The sequence below is a fragment of the Misgurnus anguillicaudatus genome, chromosome 8, assembly GCF_027580225.2.
Source record: "Misgurnus anguillicaudatus chromosome 8, ASM2758022v2, whole genome shotgun sequence".
Classification (NCBI taxonomy): domain Eukaryota; kingdom Metazoa; phylum Chordata; class Actinopteri; order Cypriniformes; family Cobitidae; genus Misgurnus; species Misgurnus anguillicaudatus.
Window position 1 is genome coordinate 5,395,769 of NC_073344.2, and position 22,988 is coordinate 5,418,756.

Here is a 22,988-nt window from a genome sequence, read left to right on the forward strand (position 1 = left end):
CATTAAGAAATCATTTTAATTTCAAATACTTATAACACTGACAACAGTGGTCCAGTCAGGATATTGTCATTTAAAAAGTGGAGTTGCAGCCCTCAACTGATGTTTATGTTGTCATGTTGTGTATTGGCCACCAGTTATGTGATTGCAGTACCAGTTTTAGCCACAAGTTTTGTGACTGCAATACCAGTTTTGGCCACAATCCTACATACTGTTCCTTTAATGTTTGTTAAACTATTAAAGGGACACTTCACACAGAAAATCTGTCATCATTTACTCACTGTCATGTTGTTACAAACCTGGAGACATTTTGTAGTTCTGAAGAACACAAAGGAACACATTTTGAGCAATCTTTGTAATTAAACCATTCTTTGACCCCATTTACTTGCATAGTACATTTTTTCCTATTAGGTTAGTGAATGGGCTACGCGGACGGTTTGGTTACAAACAATTCTCAAAATATCTTTCTTTCTGTTGATCAGGACAAAGACATTTATGCAGGTTTGAAACAACATTGAAGTTACTAAATGATAACTGAATTTACATTTTTGGGTGAAGTATCCCTTTAAACATATTGGCATAACTTACACAGGGGGGATTTAAAGCTGTTCCCTTTTACCAGTGATTCACCTTGTAAATCTTACTTCATATAGCCTCATCTTTTTTTAGTTGATCACATATTTCACCATTGCATGTGTTTATCAGTGTGCAACAGACCACTGTGAAGTGTAACACACCGTTGCCATGAAAAATAGAGCGATGCTATGGACGCGGTCCTGTGCACTCAAGCAATATATTTTTTTGAAATCAATACACTAATTTGTAGTCATATTGATTCTTTGACTGTCCAGTGTACATCACGTGACATACGTCGTCATCACGTCATGTCATTTCAGCGCGAAAACAGCCGCATGCCTCTTCTACTTCGTTGGATAACTCCTCTCTCGGGGCATCATGGGATAGTGAAGCGTCCATCGTATGCACACAGCAAAATCCAACCGGAAGTAGTAGGTCATCCGGGTACTTTTCGCATACTGTTTTTCGAATACTATGTATTCGGACATACTACTCACCTCGCCTACTGCTTTTCGCGTACTATATAGTATGAAGTAGGCGGTTTCGGACGCAGCAATAGTCTCAGCGGGAAATCAAGAGGTCAAAAAGTTACAGATAGGAGTGGGTGACCCGGGCCTGAAACAATGGATAATGCCTTTTAAATCGGAAAATTCCGCAACACGGACTCCGGATAGCAACATATACATACCAAATGTTCAGCTGTCATTAAGTCAATTCTGGCATTCAGCCAGACTGTACATAGTTCTGAAAAGTTCAGATGTTCATAGTGTTCTTCAGCAACCTTACAAGTTAACGTACAACCAACAGCCTATTATTGTTCTGCATTTACTGCATAAGGTAAGCCTATATTACGCTAGGGTTGCCACCTGTCCCGGTTTTACCGGGATTGTCCTTCTTTTTAATAACCTGTCCCGGGAAATTTATCATCTCTCCCGGGACACTGAATGTCCCGGTTTTCGAAAAGCTATGTTAATATGAAATTTAGCGCGCGCACGGCAGAGAGGGAGACCTTGCGTCTGTGTGTGTGTTTGCCTCATTTAGCGCATGTAAGACAGAGAGCAACCTGATTGGCCTGTTTCAGGACATCAACCAATCAATTGTCAGTGTGGGCGGGCTTTTATCTCTTCTCCCGAACCAAACTAATCAGTGTATCTACTAGAAACAGGAACGCCATGGCAGAGGGAGAGTGCCCCAAAAGCGAAAATATAAGACACATTTTACACCAGACTACATTAAAGTGTATCCCTGTCTTAAAAGAGTTAAAATCTTGCATGGTGTAGAGTTTGTAACAGTGACTTCAGCTTTTCCCATGGCGGGTTAAATGATTGTAAAATACATGTTGAGGTGAGTTCAACAAGTTTAATTTCATGTAAGTTCAATAATGCATATTTGCTAGTTGCTATTTAGACCTGTTTAAAGTTGCAATGGAATATAAATAAAAACAGTTTACATAAATACAGTTGTGTTCAAAATTATTCAACCCCCCAATGCTGTTAAGGGTTTTAGGGAATTTAGTGTACATTTGTAATTGTATTCAGAATACAAGGACTTCTTAAAGAACCATATGCAACTAAAATGACATCAATTGGTTTTGTAATATAGTAGTAAATATTTCTTTTGTGAATTCCTCATTGACACAATTATTCAACCCCTTAAAGAACTACCACTCTGAAGAACAGAGGTTCATTGAAGTGTTTTCAATCAGGTATTGATAACACCTGTGGATGTCAGGGAACAGCAATAAAGACTAATAAGCACCAATTAGGCAGCTTTAAAATGACTGTGATACTCAGCTCCTTCTAAACATTTACTGGTGTGGTTACAAACATGGTGAAGTCAAGAGAATGGTCCAGGAAGACAAGAGAAGAGGTGATTAATCTTCACAGGAAGGGCAATGGCTATAAGAAAATTGCAAAGATGTTAAACATACCAAGAGACACCATAGGAAGCATCATTCGCAAATTCAAGGCAAAGGGCACTGTTGAAACGCTTCCTGGTGGTGGCAGAAAAAAGATGCTAACTGCGACTGCTGTGCGCTATCTGAAGCGTAGAGTGGAAAAAAGTCCCCGTGTGACTGCTGAGGAACTGAGAAAAGATTTGTCAGATGTGGGTACTGAAGTTTCTGCTCAGACAATACGGCTCACCCTGCGTACTGAAGGCCTCCATGCCAGAACTCCCAGGCGCACCCCCTTGCTGTCTCCAAAGAATAAGAAGAGTCGACTGCAGTATGCCAAAAGTCATGTGGACAAACCACAGAAGTTTTGGGATAGTGTTCTGTGGACTGATGAAACCAAATTAGAACTGTTTGGGCCCATGGATCAACGCTATGTTTGGAGGAGGAAGAACAAGGCCTATGAAGAAAAGAACACCTTGCCTACTGTGAAGCATGGCGGGGGGTCAATCATGCTTTGGGGCTGTTTTGCTTCTGCAGGTACAGGGAAACTTCACCGTGTGCAAGGTACCATGAATTCTCTTCAGTACCAGGAGATATTGGATGACAATGTGTTGCAGTCCGTCACAAGCCTGAGGCTTGGGAGACGTTGGACCTTTTCAACAGGACAATGATCCCAAGCATACCTCCAAGTCCACTAGAGCATGGTTGCAGAAAAAAGGCTGGAACATTTTGAAGTGGCCATCGCAGTCACCAGACTTAAATCCGATTGAGAACCTCTGGTGGGACTTAAAGAAAGCAGTTGCAGTGCGCAAGCCTAAGAATGTGACTGAACTGGAGGCTTTTGCCCATGATGAATGGGCCAAGATACCCGTAGATCGCTGCAAGACACTTGTGTCAAGCTATGCTTCACGTTTAAAAGCTGTTTTAACTGTAAAAGGATGTTGTACTAAGTACTAAAATTGAATGTCACTTGGGGGTTGAATAAAACTGATAATGATGTGAGCACAGAAAAGACATTTGTGGTTATTTCATTATAAATGTTATGTTATATTTGTCTGACCTACACATGCCTCTTTGATGTAATTTTAAGCAGGATGACTGAATGATCAAAATCAATGTCAAACCGGCTAAAACAATCAATTTCAGTTGGGGTTGAATAATTTTGAACACAACTGTAGTATAAGCAGCTTTAAAGGTGCCATTTGTAATAATTGAGGTAAAATATTTTAGAAAATTAGCTACACACATCAAAAGAATGAGAAGAAATAAGGGCAAAGATGTCATTAAAAAAATGACAAGGTATAGTGCTGCAGAAATATCAATCTGAATTAGCATGCTAAATTACTAGCTACAGCCCGACTGGTGTTGTAATACCAGTTTCGAGCATGGGAGGCGGTATGCGGGCCACGCACATAACCGCAGGCCAAACTGCAATACACGAATAAGTCGCGTGTGTGGGAGTACAGCCCTCTACTACTACCGCTGCGTCCGAAGCTGACTTGTTGACTTAAGAAGCATGAAGGCAGCTCAGAGAAATGCAATTCGGACAGCCAAGGATTCGGACATGCCTTCCTGCCTTGCAATAGGGTTTTCGGACGTATTTCAGTTCAGGGAAGAGTGCGGAAGAATTGCTAAAGCAAGAGACATTTACCACTACCACAACCATTTGCTGCAGGGAACAACGCGCTCGGAATCACAAATAAAATATGATAAATAAAGGAACCGAACCAGAGTAAATACTGGCACTGCTTTTCATCGCTGGAGACAACTAATGGACATGAAAGAAATTAGGTTCGACTCCGAAATGAAAACATTTCTTTTCGATTGGTAAGTAAGATGCTGTTAGTATTTCGCTAGAAGTTCACTTATAATAGGCATTGCGATTACCTATGCTCAGCTTGTACATGAACTACGGCTTTGTGCTGTAAATGTGGCTCCATCTGAAAGCAGCTAATGGCGATTCACTTTTAATCAAGAAACCGGCTTCACTGACGAGAAGCGCAATGACTATCGCATGCAAATTATCGCGCATCCTTAGCTGTTAGCGTTTAATAGTTAGCTCTAAGGATCCGATCCGGTTTTCACCCGTTATCTACCAAGCTGATGCTAAAATGTAACATTAGCTAAGAAGCTTGAAATGTCTTCGATGATAATGAACACCAAATGGACGCACGAAACGTAGCGGAAAACATTGCAATTTTAATGAGACCGAATGTTTTTTTTTTTGTGACTAATGATAACTTAGTTGCTAATGTAAATCAAACTTGATATATGCTGCTAAATTTGCAGCTGCTAAATTAAAATAGACCAACTCACTTTCTGGAGGTATACTGCCCCCGTCTGTTTGGAGTGTGGAGTATGAATAGATTTTTTTTGGCGGATATTTTAAATGGTCCCTTTAATAAATTGTAAACCTGATTTACATATTTTAACATAATGAACAAATAATTGGGTAACACTTTACAATAAGATTCATTAGTTAACACATGAACTAATAATAAACTGCACTTATAGCATAAAGCAATTTTTTATCTTTGTTAATGTTAATAATACATTTATTTAAATCTTGTTAACATTAGTTAATGCACTGTGAACTAACATGAATAAACCATGAACAGCTGTATTTTTATTTACTAACGTTATCAAAGATTAACAAATACAGTAACAAATGTACTGCTCACGGTTAGTTCGTGTTAGTTAATACATTAACAAATAAGAATTGAAAAAAAGGAGAATTGTAAAGTGTTGCCAATAATTGCATAGGCCTATAGAAATATTATGCTGGGGGGGCTTGTGAGCAAACCAATTGGCCGGGTCATCGATATGTCCAGGTTTTTTATCAGACATGGGTGGCAACCCTATCTCTCTCACACACACGTATTTATCAGGAGTAAAAATACATTAATAATAATCATTTAAATAGATAGAAAACAGACATTGTTGAAATTGTTATTAACGAATTGAGTATTCGAATGATCATAAAACCACTTAAATATATGCTGTAAAAGTGCATTGTGCGTGTGGGCGAGGGGGCATAACATAACTGTATGTGAACAAGTTATGTCATTTTGCTAGAGTGGTTCTGTTCTGGTGTCGCTAGCTATAGTATGGTGCATTAATTGTGGAAGTAAAATGACTAAATGCTAATCAAATTCAACCAAAATTGATTTAAATATTTTGGGCGGTTTTTTGTGCGCTCGGGCGGGTTTTGGACAGTTTTGGGCTGGAAACCATCAACTCTATCTGGCAACACTGAAACCCGCGCAAACACCATACTTCCGGCTACACTATTTGTACAACCTTCTGCTGTAATGTTAAGTTTCTCATGTTAAACTTCATTTTCACTTGGGTAATCTGTTAATATTGCAGACTATTTAGTAGCTAACAGTTAACCTGAAATGGCACGAGATATCAGCAACTCTTGGAAAACAACTGTTATAATCAGCACTTCACCTCAGGTTGTTGGTTTTCGATTGACGCAATCGATTGTATCTCGTCATATTAAACAGTGTAACTCTTATTTATTGTAACTCGTTGTTTGGCGTTGTCTTTGTAGTGCGATGAGCCCTCGCAGATTCTCTTGGCACATCAGCACATAATTCGTCGCTCGGACAGCATTTTGCCCTCTTCTTTTGTATTTCCCATGTCAGGTAGATAACGTTAGATCAAATTTTCAATCAGTCAAATTCGTCAATCTTTATATCAAGTTATAGTCTAATATCACATAACCCTTACGAAAATTAACCATGGTTTTATTGTGGTAAAAGTGTAGTAACTCGAGGATTTTGCATTTTCTGTCGCACAGGCACAGCATTCTTACTTGTCACACCAGACGAGTTTCCTGCAAATTCTGATAATGCAGAGCTGTTTGAGAGAATTGAAAAGTTTACACAGGTCCACAGAAATAGTTTTCTGCTGCTGCAAGCCCCAGTCTACGAGAAAAGGGAGTGGAAGATTTTATTATCGGTGCAGAACAGGTGCATGATTATAACCACAATTTCATCTTAAATGTGACCCAGCTAAAGTCATTTTTATTTTCTAGATAAAATCATACTACATAATATACATTCTGTGAAAATATAGCCATTGACTGAGTGAGGTCATTAAAACCGTGCATTTAATGATTAAAATCTGATTCTGATGGTCAATGTTTAGAATTCAATTTTGAGACTTTAGCCTGGTTTTCACATGCCGGTTCAGCAGAAATGATACAAAAATACTAGATGAAACCTCAAGATGATATTTAATATTAAGAACAGACTTTACTGTTGTATCATGTCTGTATATATTTAGTAGGGCTGTCAAAAGACCAATCGCGATCAATCCCACACAAAACAAAGTTTTGTTTTTGCATAATATATGTGTGTGTGCACTGTGTGTAATTATTTTGCATAAATAAATACAAACACATGCATGTATGTACTTAAGAAACATTTACATGTATATATGTATTTTTATATATTTTATATTATATATCAATTTTAAAAATTATACATAAACAATTTTTTTGTAGATTTATATTTAGGCCTATAATAATTACACACAATAAACACACAAATCTATTATGCAAACACAAACTTTTATGTTGTATGCCATTGATCGTGACTAGTCTTTTGACAACCCTAATATTTAGGTGTCACCAACCCTGCTCCTGGTGACCTAACATCCTGCAGACTTCAGGCCTAGTCCACATGGATATTTTTATAACCAGAGTTTTTCCTCCAAAGAAATCCAGTCCACACATGCTCTGTTTAAAAGAAATCTCCATCCACATAAAAAAGCAAAAATGTGCTATCAAGCACTGTCAAGAGCAGGCGGCGATATAACCCAAATCGTAAAGCCACCTTGACCAACCAGAAGCTTAACAAAAAGTTATTTCCGGTTCCGTCGCAAGGCAAAAAAACCGGTTTTACTGTCTACACGACAACACTGCAACTGGCGTTTCTTAAAATCCTCACCCTGCCAGGGGTTTTCAAAAATGTTCGGTTTCAGTGCCCTGATACTGCGTTTTTGTGTGGACTGGTCGGAGCTAAAATCTGCAGGATGGTAGCTCGCCAAGAGCAGAGTTAGAGAACCCTGAGTGTAATAAATTTGGTTTAAATTATTATTTTAATTTATGCAACAGATTTCTTGGATGTAACCTTAGAGTCTTACCTGTGCATAGTACTACTGATGTAGTGAAGGGAATGCTGGTCATTGCTAAAGTAAGTTTTAATAGTTAATTTAGGTGTTTTTCTGATCATTGTCATTTTAAAGGTGCAGTGTGTAAATTTTAGCAGTATCTAGTGGTGAGGTTGCGAATTGCAACCAACAGCTCAGTCTAATTTTCACCCCTTGCTTTTGAAACGCATAGAGAAGCTACAGTAGCCGCCACCAAAAAAACATGTCATCAACGGAGACAACTTAGTAAAAAAGTTTGTCCGTTAAGGGCTTCTGTAGAATCATGGTGGCACAAAATGGTGACTTACATGACTTCTATGTATGTAGATAAAAACGTCTCATTCTAAGGTAATAAAAACATAATGGTTCATTATAGAAAGGTCTTTATACACCCCGATAATATAGTTTCACGAGTTCACACTTACAAATAAGTTAAAAGAATTAAAATTGTAAACGTATTTGGCGTGCTGTCCGGGGAGAGGGCTCTGAGCAGGGAATGAGCCTGAAACACAGAGTATCCTTTTAAAAATTACACACTGCACCTTTAAGTAATTGGTTTATTTGATACAGAAAGCTGTCTAGAAGCACTTTTAATGTTCACTTCAACTTTACATCAATGACTATGTTTGCTGTAGCAGAATGTCTACCTAATTCAGACAAATGTATTAGAATGACACCTGTAAAAGTTGAATATCTCTGTTTTATTACAGGCTACAAGTAAACCCCATGCGGAGAATTCGAAAGATCAGATGGTTTTGGCTTGTGATTACATCATTGATCATAGTCCTGTTTGGCAAATGCTTGAAAAGATGCAGCTCTGTTAAGAGCATTGTTGTATTTTCTGTTCAAGTTTTTCATTGCAGTACTTCTTTTTACCAGAAGATGTCAGTGTCATCTTAAAGTAGGCTTCTCAACAATTTGTTGCAAGCCATCAGCATGGAACTTTCATTTGATATTCATACTTGTTTTGAGGCTGTGAACATCCACTTTCAATTTGGTTCATATATCACAAAATCAAAATAACTATAAACATTTTATTGTGTTGAAAAGCATTTTAAGCTAGGAAAGAATATTGAAAATACTAATATTATACCATATGTGGATGTTTGCTATCATTTAAAAAATGGCATGCTTCAGAGAACATAAATAAATAGTGTTCAAGTTTAGAAAGGAGTAATTGTGCAACTTTGTTCATTCTTGCTTCCCCTCTATGATCTCCTCTATACAGACCACAAGGCTCTCCATTAAGTCATACGTGACCAGGGCGCACTGCAAAACCTACAATGGAAATACATTGTGTTGTAGCTCATTAAAACATTTTTATGTATTCAGATTATTAGCAATAATAATCCAACCTTATCTTGTGCATCACGTGGCATGCTGCCAAGCATCTCAGTATTTACAATCATGCTCTGGACTGTTCGGTTCCCAAAGGCCTCTTTAAATTCTGTAGGAAATAAAGATGTTACTAAAAGCATCAAGCGTACAAGCATTTATAACCCTAGAATAAAAAAATACATAAGACTTAACAGAAAGAGATCAGCAATATTGTTTATAGATAATGAGTATGTGTTACCTTTGGCCTTTATTCTCTTATTTTCTCTTAAATTTTTTAACTCTGTTCCATAGTATGATTTTGACATTTTAAGACACACTCGTAGTATCTTTGTATAACTGTCTGCGGTGTCGCACAAGTCTGTCCATATTCCAGTCTGAAAACAATAAGGTCATATATGAGGCTTATAGTGTAAAACATGATGATAATAATAAAAAAGCCATGTTTATATAAAGTATGAAAATCTTACACAACTCTTTCTTTCCAGTAGTAACAAATATCTTAAAATATTTAGTGACTCCATAACCCTTAAAAAAATAAAGATGGTTTATAGAAACAAACAATAAAAAAAAATGTATGCTTGAAACAAACGTTGAGGCCTATTTTTTTGCACATAACCAAAAGTCTAATTTATTTATCAGACACAGGTTATCCAAATGAGGTATGCCAATCACTCGGGTTTAGTATCATTTCAGAAATGACACAAGATCTGCCTCAAAATATTGGACTGCTAAACATCTGCTCTGTATTGAGAGATTGTGACAGTAAACCTGGACTACATTCATAAATAAGTGATGGTTAGGGATGGATTGTATCTAGTTAGTAGGAGATCTAACATTTAAAATAGAGACAGCTGCCATATGTGGAGCCTGCTCTCGGGTTACGATTCATGTCAATGATTTGTTGATATGAAAGATAATTAGATCCATCAAGATGCATTATACCAACTGTGTATCAGTACTGAGTATGTAGTAACCTGTCCTATTTTAAGAGGTTTTTGTAAAAATACAGGGCCTGACCACCTGTCCATTTCGTGTAGCAAGTCAGTTTCATGGCCCTGTGGGAGAACGATAGCATCTTTCAGCAGCGAGATGAACCGTGTCCCCTCAAACCAGCCGTCCTTGTTACCTGACTTCAAAAGCAAATGAAAATAAAATACACAGTGTTTCTTAATATTCTTAATGTTATTAAGAAAAAAAGCTTAGTGTATAATTTATGAGTGTAAGACAAGCACCTTTCTTAACAGCTCCATGTGGTTCTTGATGTTTTTGATGATGATACTTTCTACTCCTGCATGATGGCTAGTTTTCATGATGCGTCTTAGTGTACAAAGGGGGGAAACAACTAATAAATAGGCTGTAGGGAATGGTCATTCATTTTTTTACGCTTGCTTTAACATGCTGGATGGGTTTCATTCATGCCTTAAGTAACACCACATAGTGGATCAAAACCTTTCATAAAAGTTGCCTTAAAATATTAAACAATACGCGTTCTTGTCTTGGGACAACTTTGATGAACTTTTTTGATCCACTTTAAATGCTGACTAGTGTAAATGCCATACCTGAAAAACTTGTGCTTGGCTTCACCATCAAGTTTCTCTATGAAGAGCTGGAACACTACAAGGCTCTTTCTTTGCTAGATAGAAGAGAGAAAATAAACACAATCCTAAAATCTTGCTGTTCATGGATCAGCTTTAAAGGGGTCATAGCGTGAAAATCAGACTTTTTCCATGTTTAAGTGCTATATTGGGTCCCCAGTGCTTCTATCAACCTAGAAAATGTAATAAAGATCAACCCAGTAGGCTAAGTTTGTTTGGGTAAGCCATTTTCTGCAAGCGTGTGAAAAATTAGGCAAATTACAATAATACCGCCCCCTTTATCTGCAATATCCAACAACAGCACTGACAAAGATAGAAAGAAAAAAGTACTTGAAAGCACAATTGAGTTTCAATTACAACAAACCACCATCACTGTGATCAGTGTTTGCATTTCATCAGCTCATTTGCATTTTAAACAACACACCCAAAAACAGCACACTTTTGCTCAGGTCTACAAATGTGCAATTTTAACATGCCATGCTATAATAAATCAGCTGTGGAGTATTTTGAGCTAAAACTTCACATACGCACTCTGGGGACACCAAAGATTTATTTTTCATGTTAAAAAAATCTCATAATATGACCCCTTTAACTGAAAATGTAAGCTGTGTCCTATCTTTACTTACTAAATGCTGGATAGGACAGTCAGTCATGATTTTAACCAAGTTCTGTATTGGTAAACAAACAACAGAAGTTATTATATAACATGAAACACAATGTCACACCTAAAAAACGTATTAATTAATATACTGTTTATTTTTTGTAAATAGTCTTGCATACCTGTGGGACCTCGTGAAAAGATTTAAGTTGTAAGAGCTCCACTGGGAGGCTACTGTCTGTTAATCTCTCCAAACTTTTTACATTTAAGTCCTGTAAAAATGAACAGACATTTTCTAGTAAACGACTACTGGTTATTGTATAAGATAGTAAATGACTACTTAATGACTCATTACAAATTTGTTTGATACATTTCACTTACCAAGCCTTTCAAAATCCATGATTCATCCTTCCTGGAAAGAAAAAACAGCATGTACTTAATAAAATATCAAAATGTGACATAGTTGCCATTTTAATTTAAGAAGTGTATTTACATACCTACTTAACAGAAGACTGATGTATTCCATATTACACTGAAGGATGAAAACAGGGCTGAAATAAAATGGTCAAATAAAAATATTTGACTTACATAAAGACTTTACTGTTCAATTTTCTCAAGTTATATATAACCTTTATCTTCTATATAAGTCACAATGAATAAAAGCATCTGCTAAATAAATAAGTGTAAATGTAAAATAACTTTGACTGGACAGTTAAGCCTTGTTGTTTAAAGTAAATATGTTAACATTTGGGTAAAAAAATAACTGCTGCTTTCAACTGCTTTTGAAAGCTCAAGAGATTTGTGGTCTCAACAGTTAGCACAGTCTTTTAGTCTGGTAAACACATGGTGTGATGTTTTATGAAAGACCATGTTACCATGGTATAACTGCAACGTACCTATACACTACAGGAAACACTTCCACAGCAATAAACTGGACAAATAGTAAGTAAGCAATGCATGCTTTTGATTCCTTCTGTTGACAATCACTCATGTCCAGTGTAATACCATCTTCCTTCTTTGTGAATGGACGGGAAAATAAGAGTTTTGGTAGGGGCTCTTGGATCATCGCAAGGATTGCCTATAATGAAAAGTGCCAAATTACAAGCCAGATTATTTCATTTTTAAAATGCTCAAACCTGAAAAGTTAAGTTGGATGATGTTAGTACCATTATTTCTGTGGCAAACTTCCACAGCGGTGAATTTTCCACAGTATTCACCTTCCTGTTCAGCTGGGCTTGAAGAAGAGGTTCCCTTAGACTCACCATGCAGCTAAACAATATAGTAAAAAAACAGAACCGTGAAGCCCTGATACTGGTTAAGATACATACAGTGAGGAAAATAAGCACCTGAACACCCCGCCACTTCGCAAGCTCCCCCACCCAGAAATCATGGAGGGGTCTGAATTGTCATCGCAGGTGCACGTCCACTGCGAGAGACACAAAAAAATCCAGAAATCACAATGTATGATTTTTTTTAACTATTTATTTGGCTGCAAATAAGTATTTGAACACCTGAGAAAATCAATGTTAATATTTGGTACAATAGCCTTTGTTTGCAAATACAGAGGTCAAATGTTTCCTGTAGTTTTTCACCAGGTTTGCACACACTGCAGGAGGGATTTTGGCCCACTCCTCCACACAGATCTTCTCTAGATCAGTCAGGTTTCTGGTCTGTCGCTGAGAAACACAGGGTTTGAGCTCCTTCCAAAGATTCTCTATTGGGTTTAGGTCTGGAGAACCTTGATATGCTTCTTACAAAGCCACTCCTTGGTTATCCTGGCTGTGGGCTTCGGGTCATTGTCATGTTGGAAGACCCAGCCTCGACCCATCTTCAATGCTCTAAGTGAGGTAAGGAGGTTGTTCCCAAAAATTTCGCAATACATGGCCCCGGTCATCCTCTCCTTAATACAGTGCAGTCGCCCTGTCTCATGTGCAGAAAAACACCCCCAAAGCATGATGCTACCACCCCCATGCTTCACAGTAGGGATGGTGTTCTTGGGATGGTACTCATCATTCTTCCTCCAAACACGTTTAGTGGAGTTATGACCAAAAAGTTCTATTTTGGTCTCATCTGACCACATGACTTTTTCTCTGGATCATCCAAATGGTCATTGGCAAACTTCAGATGGGCCTGGACATGTGCTGGTTTAAGCAGGGGAACCTTCCGTGCCTTGCATGATTTTGACGTCGTAGTGTATTACCAAAATTAACCTTGGAAATGGTGGTCCCAGCTCTTTTCATGTCATTGACCAGCTCCTCCCGTGTAGTTCTGGGCTGATTTCTCACCTTTCTTAGGATCATTGAGACCCCACGAGGTGAGATCTTGCATGGAGCCCCAGTCCGATGGAGATTGGCAGTCATGTTTAGCTTCTTCCCTTTTCTAATGATTGCTCCAAAAGTGGACTTTTTTTTCAGCCTTGTGGAGGTGTACAATTTTGTCCCTAGTGTCTTTAGACAGCTCTTTGGTCTTGGCCATGTTAGTAGTTGGATTCTTACTGATTGTATGGAGTGAAGGGGTGTCTTTATGCAGCTAACGACCTCAAACAGGTGCATCTAATTTAGGATAATAAATGGAGTGGAGGTGGACATTTTAAAGGCAGACTAACAGGTATTTGAGGGTCAGAATTCTAGCTGATAGACAGGTGTTCAAATACTTATTTGCAGCTGTATCATACAAATAAATAGTTAAAAAATCATACATTGTGATTTCTGGACCCTTTTTATCATGTCTCTCACAGTGGAGACGCACCCACGATGACAATTTCTAAGTGGGAGAACCTGCAAAACAGCAGGGCGCTCAAACACCCACCCTCCCCACTGTACATGGTTATAATCTACAGACAGTTAAATATGGTATGACAGGTGACCTAAACATCCTATCGAGCGTATTGCTGTTTGCATTGTTATAGACTGGTACGTTGGTAAAATTCATACAACTTTAGAAGAGTAGCTCTTAGTTTTGAGTCTTGGTTGGTGGCCAAGTCTAGGTTTAAGTCTTGATTCTTGGCTTCCTGCACAAAAGGTTGTACAAAGGTCAGTGCTGCACTGCAGCATCGGCAGAGCCCATGCTCATCTTCCTGTTCCTGTTTGTGTGAGTATGGTACAGGCAGCTTTGAAATCTGTTTCTGCAGAGAATCCAAGGCCAAAGCAAGTCCAGGAGCCTTTGACTCCATTCTTAACAGCACTGATAGGAAACAAACAGATACAGAAAATCCATTATTATTTATTTTATTACTTGAAGTGTTTTCACTGGTAGTTTTAAATTACTTAGCTCTTTCAAATTTACATTGACAGTGGATACAAAGTATAGATTTTATCTGAATGTGGTCAATGGAATTCAAACCCACAATCTTTACACAGCTAATGCTAATGAGCTATAGAAATTCATGAGAATCATGATGGCTTTCTGAGGTTCAATTTTCCACATTACCTGACTGAACGAGAGGCATGAGAACAGTGATTGTGTCTGCAATAGCATCTGGATCAATGTCATCCACTTGCGGGAGTAAAATGTCGAAGAGTTCTTTAACATCGCAGAGCTGCAAAAAAAGGTAACTACAGTTAAAAATATGATATTGTCTTACAAGAAACGTACTGAATTAAGTATCGTCTAACTGACCAGCACAAGTTCATCGAGGATAGCCTGAGAATGAGCAGAACTGCAATTTTTTTTCAGCACATCCTTTACCAGTGAAGGCAATAGGCTGCTGGCCATAGACCTCACTATGTGCTGAAACGTATAAAAAAAACTATTTACAAAAAAACATTTAAATCTATTCACTTTTTACAAAACAAACTTTTTACTCATATACTTTATTTTTATTTGAGGAGTTGCAAAACCCTCTAAGTGTGTCAGACATCTTTTCTTGTAAATGTGCATTTTTATCAGGCCATTAATAATATTAATAATTTCACTTTAATGGCAATGAAATGGTTATAAGTCAGTAATTAAAATGCCCTACTTTTACAAATCTCACTTTTCATTGGTATTTAACAAATTTGACTGTCTTTAGATGCAAAAGTACATAAAAATCTCCACTACTTTTTAAAAAAAGATATTTGGTCAATATTCCAATATTATTTTAAATAAACTCCACATTTGAACGCTTCTCTTAAAAGTGCTTCCAGTGAAGCAAGAAATCTGACTGGTTCTCCACCACATTACAACCAAAGGGTCAAGACACCAGCCAGTTTTGAAGAACAAAATTGTGGTTTTGCAGGAGTATCAGTCCATCACATTCTGATAATCCCAGTGAACTGATGTCACAAAATTGAGCCAGAGATGGATCCCTCAGAAATTTTACATTTTAAGGACCAAACTGTTTGCAGGATTTTAATATACATATCATGGCATACATATCATGATTTTAATCAGAGAATGTTTGTGATCATGTATGCAGTCTCACAAAATTATGTACCTATAGTCACATAATTTTTGATTCTTTTTTGTGATACTGTCACGAATTTCCGCGGTTTTTGTGATTGTATCAAGAATTTCTGTTTGTGTGTCATTGTCACGTATTGATTACTCAACTGCTTTTTCCTATTTTCAAACCATTTTCACTTCGGTTTAGGGTTAGATTTGGTGTTTGCATTAGGATGTCACTTGAAGTATTGGTTTATACTATTTTTTTCTGATTTCTTTTTTTTTATATTTTCTAAATTTTAAAACATTGTCACTTGGTGTTAGGGTTAGAGTTGGGTTTGGTTAAGGATGGTACCATTTTATGTAAATCTAACCCTAAACTGAAGCTGAAATGGTAAGAAAATAGGACAAAACAGTTGAGTAACAAATACGTGACACATAAACAGAAATTCATGATACTATCACGAAAAAACGCAGAAATTCGTGACAGTATCACGAAAAAAATTACGTGACTATAGGTAGCCTACGTAATATGTGCTATAAAATGAGTTTTATAAGCAATTGGATAATTTACCTGATTCACCTCCTGCTTTATGAAGTCGAGCAGTTGACCACTGTTACCTTGAGCAATGGAGGTAATACTTGCATTTAGGAAAAGCTCACGATCATCTTGTGTAAACTCATTTTCTTTAGTTGTTCTCTAAAAACATAGAAAGATTCATTTTAATTCCTGTATTTGTGTTAACAAAACAATAGAAAAAATATTAAACTGAAAATTTTAAAAGTCATGTTTGTGACTTCATTAGAATCTATAGCTAATAACTTACAATATGCTCTTTAAAGTCATAAAATCTGTTTTTTTTTTTGCTTACACCTTATAGAATTTATGTAATAATATAGTAATCTTTGTATGATACAAATCAAAATTAGTTTATTATAGTTTCTCTGTGTGTACACTGTCAAAAATGGTATGCCCCTGTTGTGGTACAAGTACCCTTTAAAAATGTACACCTTTGCACCTAAAGAGTTCATATTAGTACCTCAAAAGTACATTTTGTACCAAATGTACCAAACCCATCTATGGGCCTTTTAAAAGGGTACTGCCCCAGCTGGGACCATTTCTGACAATTTTTCCTAAAAGTGTAATGAAAGAAAAACAAAGAAAATGGGCCTTTGGGATTTACACTGAATAAATTTCTTTAAAAGTTAGCAATAAAACACAAATACAGTCTATGCCAATTTAATAATTATAAGCTGTAGAAAATAAGTTTCCTCACCCATCTCTGAACCACGTCCTCTAGCTGATCCACCACCATTTTTAGCACTAGTCTTTCAAAAACAATCCATACAAGTGACACTTCAGGGTCAGGATTATAACCATGTCTTTCTCTTCAGGATCAAAGTGACATCTGCGATAAAATTTTGCACAAAAGCAAGGAAAGGCGAGGTTTATAACCGAGGTCAAGGTGTATGAAAAGAAACAAGCAAGAGGCAATATGACAAAGGATCCCTGGTAAACCTCTTAGTAGTCAGTGTCTGCTAATAGGATTAAGACTCAGCAATCTGACATAGATGGAACAAAACAGAAATCTCTCGAATGCTCTAGAAAACAGTCAATAATATTATGAAGTACTGTCATTGAATATTTACACATTCAAATTCTGTTTGTACAATTTGGCAATGGGGGTACAATCCAAGTAACTAATTAAAATCTCTGCTGTAACTGGATGTGACCAAACAAAACAGGATCATACAGAAGACCACAATGGATCTCTCAGACAGCTCTCAAATGAGCCCTGACGTTATTTAAACATGTCGTGCCATAGAAAAATTGAAAGCACATGTGATTGGCTTAGTTAAGCTTTTGCGTGTACTGTCCCTTAACTAAATCTCAAATAAGTCCAGCATATCTCTAATGTACATGTAACCTGATATGATCCATGTCTTTGACTTCCTGTATGGACATTGTAGACCCTGATTTCAGGTGTATAGAGACAGACCAGGTTTGAGCAATAGGATTTAACCAGCAGCTGCAAAATTGGCGCTGTCTATTACAGTGTGGTGAAAGGCTTTAACAAAAGGCACAATGTAAATATAACAGGAAAGGACAAACTGTTTGCATGTCGGCTTCAGATTTGCCCGTAGCTAATTGAAGACTGCTGATTTAGTGTTTTGACAGTGAACAATCTGTAATGAAAATTAAGGGCATACAAAATGAACTCTTATAGTATGTTGACAGACAAATAGGGTTGTTGCTTTAAATGATCAACCCTTGTCCTTTTGCACTTGTATGTAGAAGAGGCAACTCTATAGATTCACCAACCAGATTCTTATAATTTAACACCTCTTTTGAATTTACAATTACAACCTTGCTGTATTGTATTATTGTCGGATTTTAGAAGATTTTACAGAGCAAACTTACCACAATAAAGCCTTAAAATAGAGAATTTACATCTTTGTTGATGGTTAAGTTTTGGGCTTTGATTCAGACATAAAAGCACCTATCACTCTTTGTAAATGTCTATTGTACATTGTTGCCTTGGTAAATGTGGTAATCTGGTTCTGGTGAAACGTTTTCAAATTTTAATTGGATTTTTTGCATCAAACACTTGAATAAAACAAATGTACATTTTTAAATGAAGAATCTTATTTCACTGCATTTCTGTATGTGTGTAGTAGGCCCGTCTCAGGGCACTACTATCATATATCCATGTATTTTTAATAGGCAACAGGACAACAAAAGTGTAACCTAACTACCTGACAGACACAAGGTTTCCAAGCTATAGACTTCTCAGTGGAGCATTCAGGAATAAATCATGATATCTCTTCATTACCTGATATTTGGATTATGGCTTTGCTTCGTGATCACTGATGTTTGCATGTGGAAAACAAAAAAAATCACATGAGACAGGCAATCTCACTAGGGTATATTTCAGCTGAATGCTCCCTCTTATCACATACACGCATACTCTGAGACAGAATGGTTGAAATAGCTCACCTTTTTCCCACTTCGTATTTTTTAAAGTGGCAGGACTGTTTACGCTGCCACTTTCGTTTCCATTTCTTGGCAACAGAGTGTCCCTGAAGGTCCCTAGAGGCCATGTCTGGAGCTGATGGTGTCTGCCGAAATCCCTTCCCAAACCCCAGTGAGCATGTCATGAAAAACTGTCTTGTTTAGGGGTCACTCCCTAGAGTCTATGCCTTAGCTTTTACTGCCTTGCCTACAGATGTACTTTTGCATTTGATTTCAGACAGTGGAATCTACATGGACATGACTCAGATTTTCTCTGGACTGACATTTTGTTTAGAGGGTGGAAGGTTACAAAACTAAACATTTAATTGGTAATAGGTAGAAAAACAGATTCATAAAACCTACTAAAGCTTGAATTGTAGGTGTAGCAAGAACAGTAACCCCACAGTGTGAACCTTTATTGTAAATGCTCTTAAATAAGGGTGCTACACAATGCCATAGAAGAATCATTTTTGGTTGAATGGTTCCATAAAGCACTTTGACCTGAACCTTTTTGTTTTACAAAAGGTTTTTTGTATATGAATATTAGATCATAAAAGTTGAGAAAGAAATGTTTTGCCTTAAAGGTGCAGTGTGTAATTTTTTGAACAATCTCTTGACAGAAATGCAATATAATATACATTCTATATTATCAGTGGTGTATAAAGACCTTACATTATTAATAATTATGTAATTAACTGTTTTGTTTAATTACCTTAGAATGAGTCTTTATCTACATACACAGAGGGTGCCCTTATATGGAAGTCGCCATTTTGTACCGCCATGTTTCTTCAGAAGCCCTTAACAGACAAACTTTTTTACTAAGTTGTCTCCAATGATGATATGTTTGTCCTGTGGCGGCTGCCGTAGCTTTTCTATGCGTTTCAAACGTTTTGTATCACTTTTATTTAGTACTGAGAGAAATTTAGGCTTGATATGCTGTATCAAAGATGTTTTACCTTAATATTTAAAATAAGGCAACTTTGACATTTAAAGGGACATTCCACCTTTTTTAAATATACTCATTTTCCAGCTCCCCTAGAGGTAAACATTTGATATTTACCGTTTTGGAATCCATTCAGACGACCTCCAGGTCTGGCGCTACCACTTTTAGCATAGCTTAGCACAATACATTAAATCTGATTAGACTATTATCATCGTGCTAAAAATAACCAAAGAGTTTCGATATTTTTCCTATTTAAAACTTGACTCTTCTGTAGTTACGTCGTGTACTAAGACCGACAGAAAATTAAAAGTTGTGTTTTACTAGGCAGATATGGCTATGAACTATACTCTCATTCTGGCGTAATAATCAAGGACTTTTCTACTGTAACATGGCTGCAGCAGGCGTGAGGTTTATTATGCAGCAGCCAAAAATAGTCCCCTTAGTAACTTTTAATGGCAGGGGACTATTTTCGGGCATTGCGTAATATCACTACGCCTCCTGCAGCCATGTTACGGCAGCAAGTCCTTGATTATTACATCAGAATGAGAGTATAGTTCCTAGCCATATCTGCCTAGAAAATCACAACTCTTAATTTTCTGTCAGCCTTAGTACAAGATATAACTACAAAAGAGTCAAGTTTTAAATAGGAAAAATATCGAAACTTTTTGATTATTTTTTAGCGCAATGCTAATGGTCTAATCAGATTCAATGGATTATGCTAAGCTATGCTAAAAGTGGTAGTTCAGCATAATGGATTCCAAAACGGTAAGAATCAAATATTTAACTCTAGGGGAGCTGGAAAATGAACATACTTTTTAAAAAAGTGGAGTGTCCCTTTAACAACTTTGACAGAGTGAAACAATAATATTGCCAAATGTAAGCAGCATCAGTAATGTAAAAATGACATATCCAAGCAGCATTGCCGAAGTCCAAAGACTGCTGCCATGGGGATAAGGGAACAATAATTGCTTCTATTGCTGAAGCCTGCTTGCTCTTTTGTAAATCAACATTTTCGTGACAATAGCTTGTATTGAGTTGTTTCCAATCAATACAAACAGCGTGAGAACCTTAAGTGACACAAACAACACTAGACGCTTTCCTAAAGGAGAGATATTATGCCTGGATGTGATCAATACAGCACTGTGTGTCACTTCTGTACACACTGTGAATAATCTGGAAAGTCTGGATATCCTGCACCTTCATATCCATGGGCATTCCCAGATGAAAGAAGACTGAGATGTTACATGTGACTGGGCTGTCAAAGCAATTTTGTCAGCCTGTTCATTCTCTGGTGTTTAGAGATGCTGACACACTGTGCACTGGTTCCCATGATTTTACCGAGGTGATGGAAGCTTTTAGGCTTGTTTTCTCTCTTCTCTCCTTTCATCCATGAGTGTGTATAAGAGTTTTAATTCTTTAAATCTGCCGGACATGCATCTAAGACACCTTCATGGTCTGTCATTCAAGTCAACAATTCAGCTTAAATACAGTTTTTACATAGTTTTTTTTTTTTTGAAGAATTCAAAAGTATTTAGAAAATTACACTCTCAGAAAAAAACGGTACCCTTTTATAAGGATTTTATATATTTACCATTTAGGTAGAGATATCCATTCTGTACCAATATGTACCTTTGAGGTACTAATATGCACTTTTTAGGGAGGCTAAGGGTGTACTTTTTGAATGTACTGGTACTGCCCCAGTGAATAAAAAGAAAAACAACATAAAGTAGATGTGATTATTACCTCCTTTCATCTGTAGCTGGCCTGCATATAAAGTCAGTTGGAAAAACAATGCGTTGATTTGAATAGATCAGGTACTGGTTGTGATCATTAATGATTTATCATACAGCAGTGGGGAAACTAGCAGTCTCATCTAGCCCTGCAACCCAGATCCTTGTCTTTGTAATGCTGCTCTTTTAGCTCGTCCTAGTTTAGAGAGCTAGAATGACTTTATAATTTTTAATATATCCCATTTTATGACAGAAAATGTTTAATGGTCATTAATTATTCTATTTTCCTGTTAAAGGCAGGGTAGGCAGTTTTGTCATGCTGGTTGGAATTATATGAAGAGCTCAGAGGCAGAAGTGTGTCTGACATGTTTTCTTGTAAATTAGCATTTTTATCAGACTTATTATGGATTCTGCATTCAGTTAATATCATTATGTCATTTTTGACGGAGGTGACGTTTAGTTGCTTTTGCATCTGAGCTCCTCATATCTTCTGTGGAAGTTGCAGGACTATATATTGTTTGCCCAATCAGTGCATTTGGTCTACATGCAATGATAGGATGTTCTATTTGCTTGTCAAGCTATGTTTTGCACACCTTTACACATCCTGCTCGCACAGACATTTTCCCTTCATCGGCAGTGTTTTCAAGTTTGTGGTTTGACAGCCAAATTGGACTGCTTCTTAACTGTTGTCATCATGAAGAAGAAATAGCTATACGCAGAGTCCATGTGTTTTGGAGGCAGGTTGGGATCAAAGCAAGCTTGTTATGGCTTACCACTAAGAAATTGGGCTATGTGTGGGTCAGTGATGCACAGCTCAATGTATAAACAACCCGCACCCTACCGACGTTTTCAACTAACCTGCCCGCAACTCGGACAGCAAAAAAACATATATTGTACCCGACTGCATTTTTAAAAAGTAGTAATTGATTAAAATAGTTTACTGGTACCTTTATTTCAAACGACTCGACTGACCGCGACCCGAATATCATTAAAAATATTTTTGGATGACTCGTAACCGCAGGTGACCGCAGGTGACCGCAGGCACCTGCTAATTTTGGATCAACCCGCGCATCACTGGTGTGGGTTAATGTATGGAATTGGCAGCCAGGCAAGAATTTAGTGATCTGTAGCTAACATTGTATACGTTAGCTCAGTGTATACGGTTGATAATTCTTAGACTATAATTTGAACTAAGGTAATTTTACGGGTTATTTAAGGTTATTTATTTTGCATGTTATTAGAAATAATCTACTCTAGAGGGGCTCTATTGTTACCGATTCTATATGGAAGTCTAACCAAAGTTAAGTTTGGTCCACAAAAGCCACTTGTTTATGTTGTTGCAGCTGAAATTTAAACTGTCTACACTGTAAAAACATTTCTGTAGAAATTACAGTATTACTGGGTATTACTGGCAACTAGCTTCCAGTAACTTATTGTAGATTTTACATTTATGTTATTTACTGGCAACAGTTTGGTCAAAGTTAAATGAACATGAAACATTTTCAGTCTTTATCTTCTATACAGTAAGTTATGGCAACTAGCTGCATATACATTACAAATTTTTGACTTTCTAATATTACACAGCTCTCTAGTCCAGTGTTATTAACTGTCACAGAGTAGATTTCAAAACTTTTTCAGAATTTGTATAGCTCCACACTCACTGAAAAAAATTCATTCAATTTACTCAATTTTTTAGGTTAAGTGGTCGCAATCAATTTATTTAAGCTACATTTAAACAAAAAATTTGAAAAACAAAACAAAAAACTTTTGTTTAAATGT

General features: G+C 37.0%; 2 protein-coding genes across 3 annotated transcripts; one reads left to right on the forward strand and one right to left on the reverse strand.

Annotated features, from left to right (window-relative positions):
* Nucleotides 1–5,552: 5,552 nt before the first annotated feature.
* Nucleotides 5,553–8,475, forward strand: LOC129451210 (protein SPO16 homolog). Its single transcript, XM_055214273.2, has 5 exons — nt 5,553–5,925; nt 6,024–6,117; nt 6,273–6,444; nt 7,593–7,671; nt 8,338–8,475. The coding sequence occupies exons 1-5, from the start codon at nt 5,866–5,868 to the stop codon at nt 8,449–8,451; spliced, it is 519 nt and encodes a 172-aa protein (XP_055070248.2). The 5' UTR covers nt 5,553–5,865; the 3' UTR covers nt 8,452–8,475.
* Nucleotides 8,310–17,031, reverse strand: glmnb (glomulin, FKBP associated protein b). Of its 2 annotated transcripts, XM_055214271.2 has the most exons (18): nt 16,801–17,031; nt 16,098–16,223; nt 14,777–14,887; nt 14,588–14,696; nt 14,092–14,341; nt 12,325–12,427; nt 12,055–12,236; nt 11,656–11,709; nt 11,540–11,570; nt 11,341–11,430; nt 11,187–11,228; nt 10,525–10,598; nt 10,198–10,282; nt 9,986–10,095; nt 9,433–9,490; nt 9,204–9,339; nt 8,983–9,074; nt 8,310–8,905 (listed from the first exon to the last, which is right to left on the reverse strand). In XM_055214271.2, the coding sequence occupies exons 1-18, from the start codon at nt 16,837–16,839 to the stop codon at nt 8,819–8,821; spliced, it is 1,779 nt and encodes a 592-aa protein (XP_055070246.2). In that variant the 5' UTR covers nt 16,840–17,031; the 3' UTR covers nt 8,310–8,818. The 2 variants fall into 2 exon arrangements, with proteins under 2 accessions (XP_055070246.2, XP_055070247.2); XM_055214272.2 differs by lacking the exon at nt 11,187–11,228.
* Nucleotides 17,032–22,988: the final 5,957 nt, after the last annotated feature.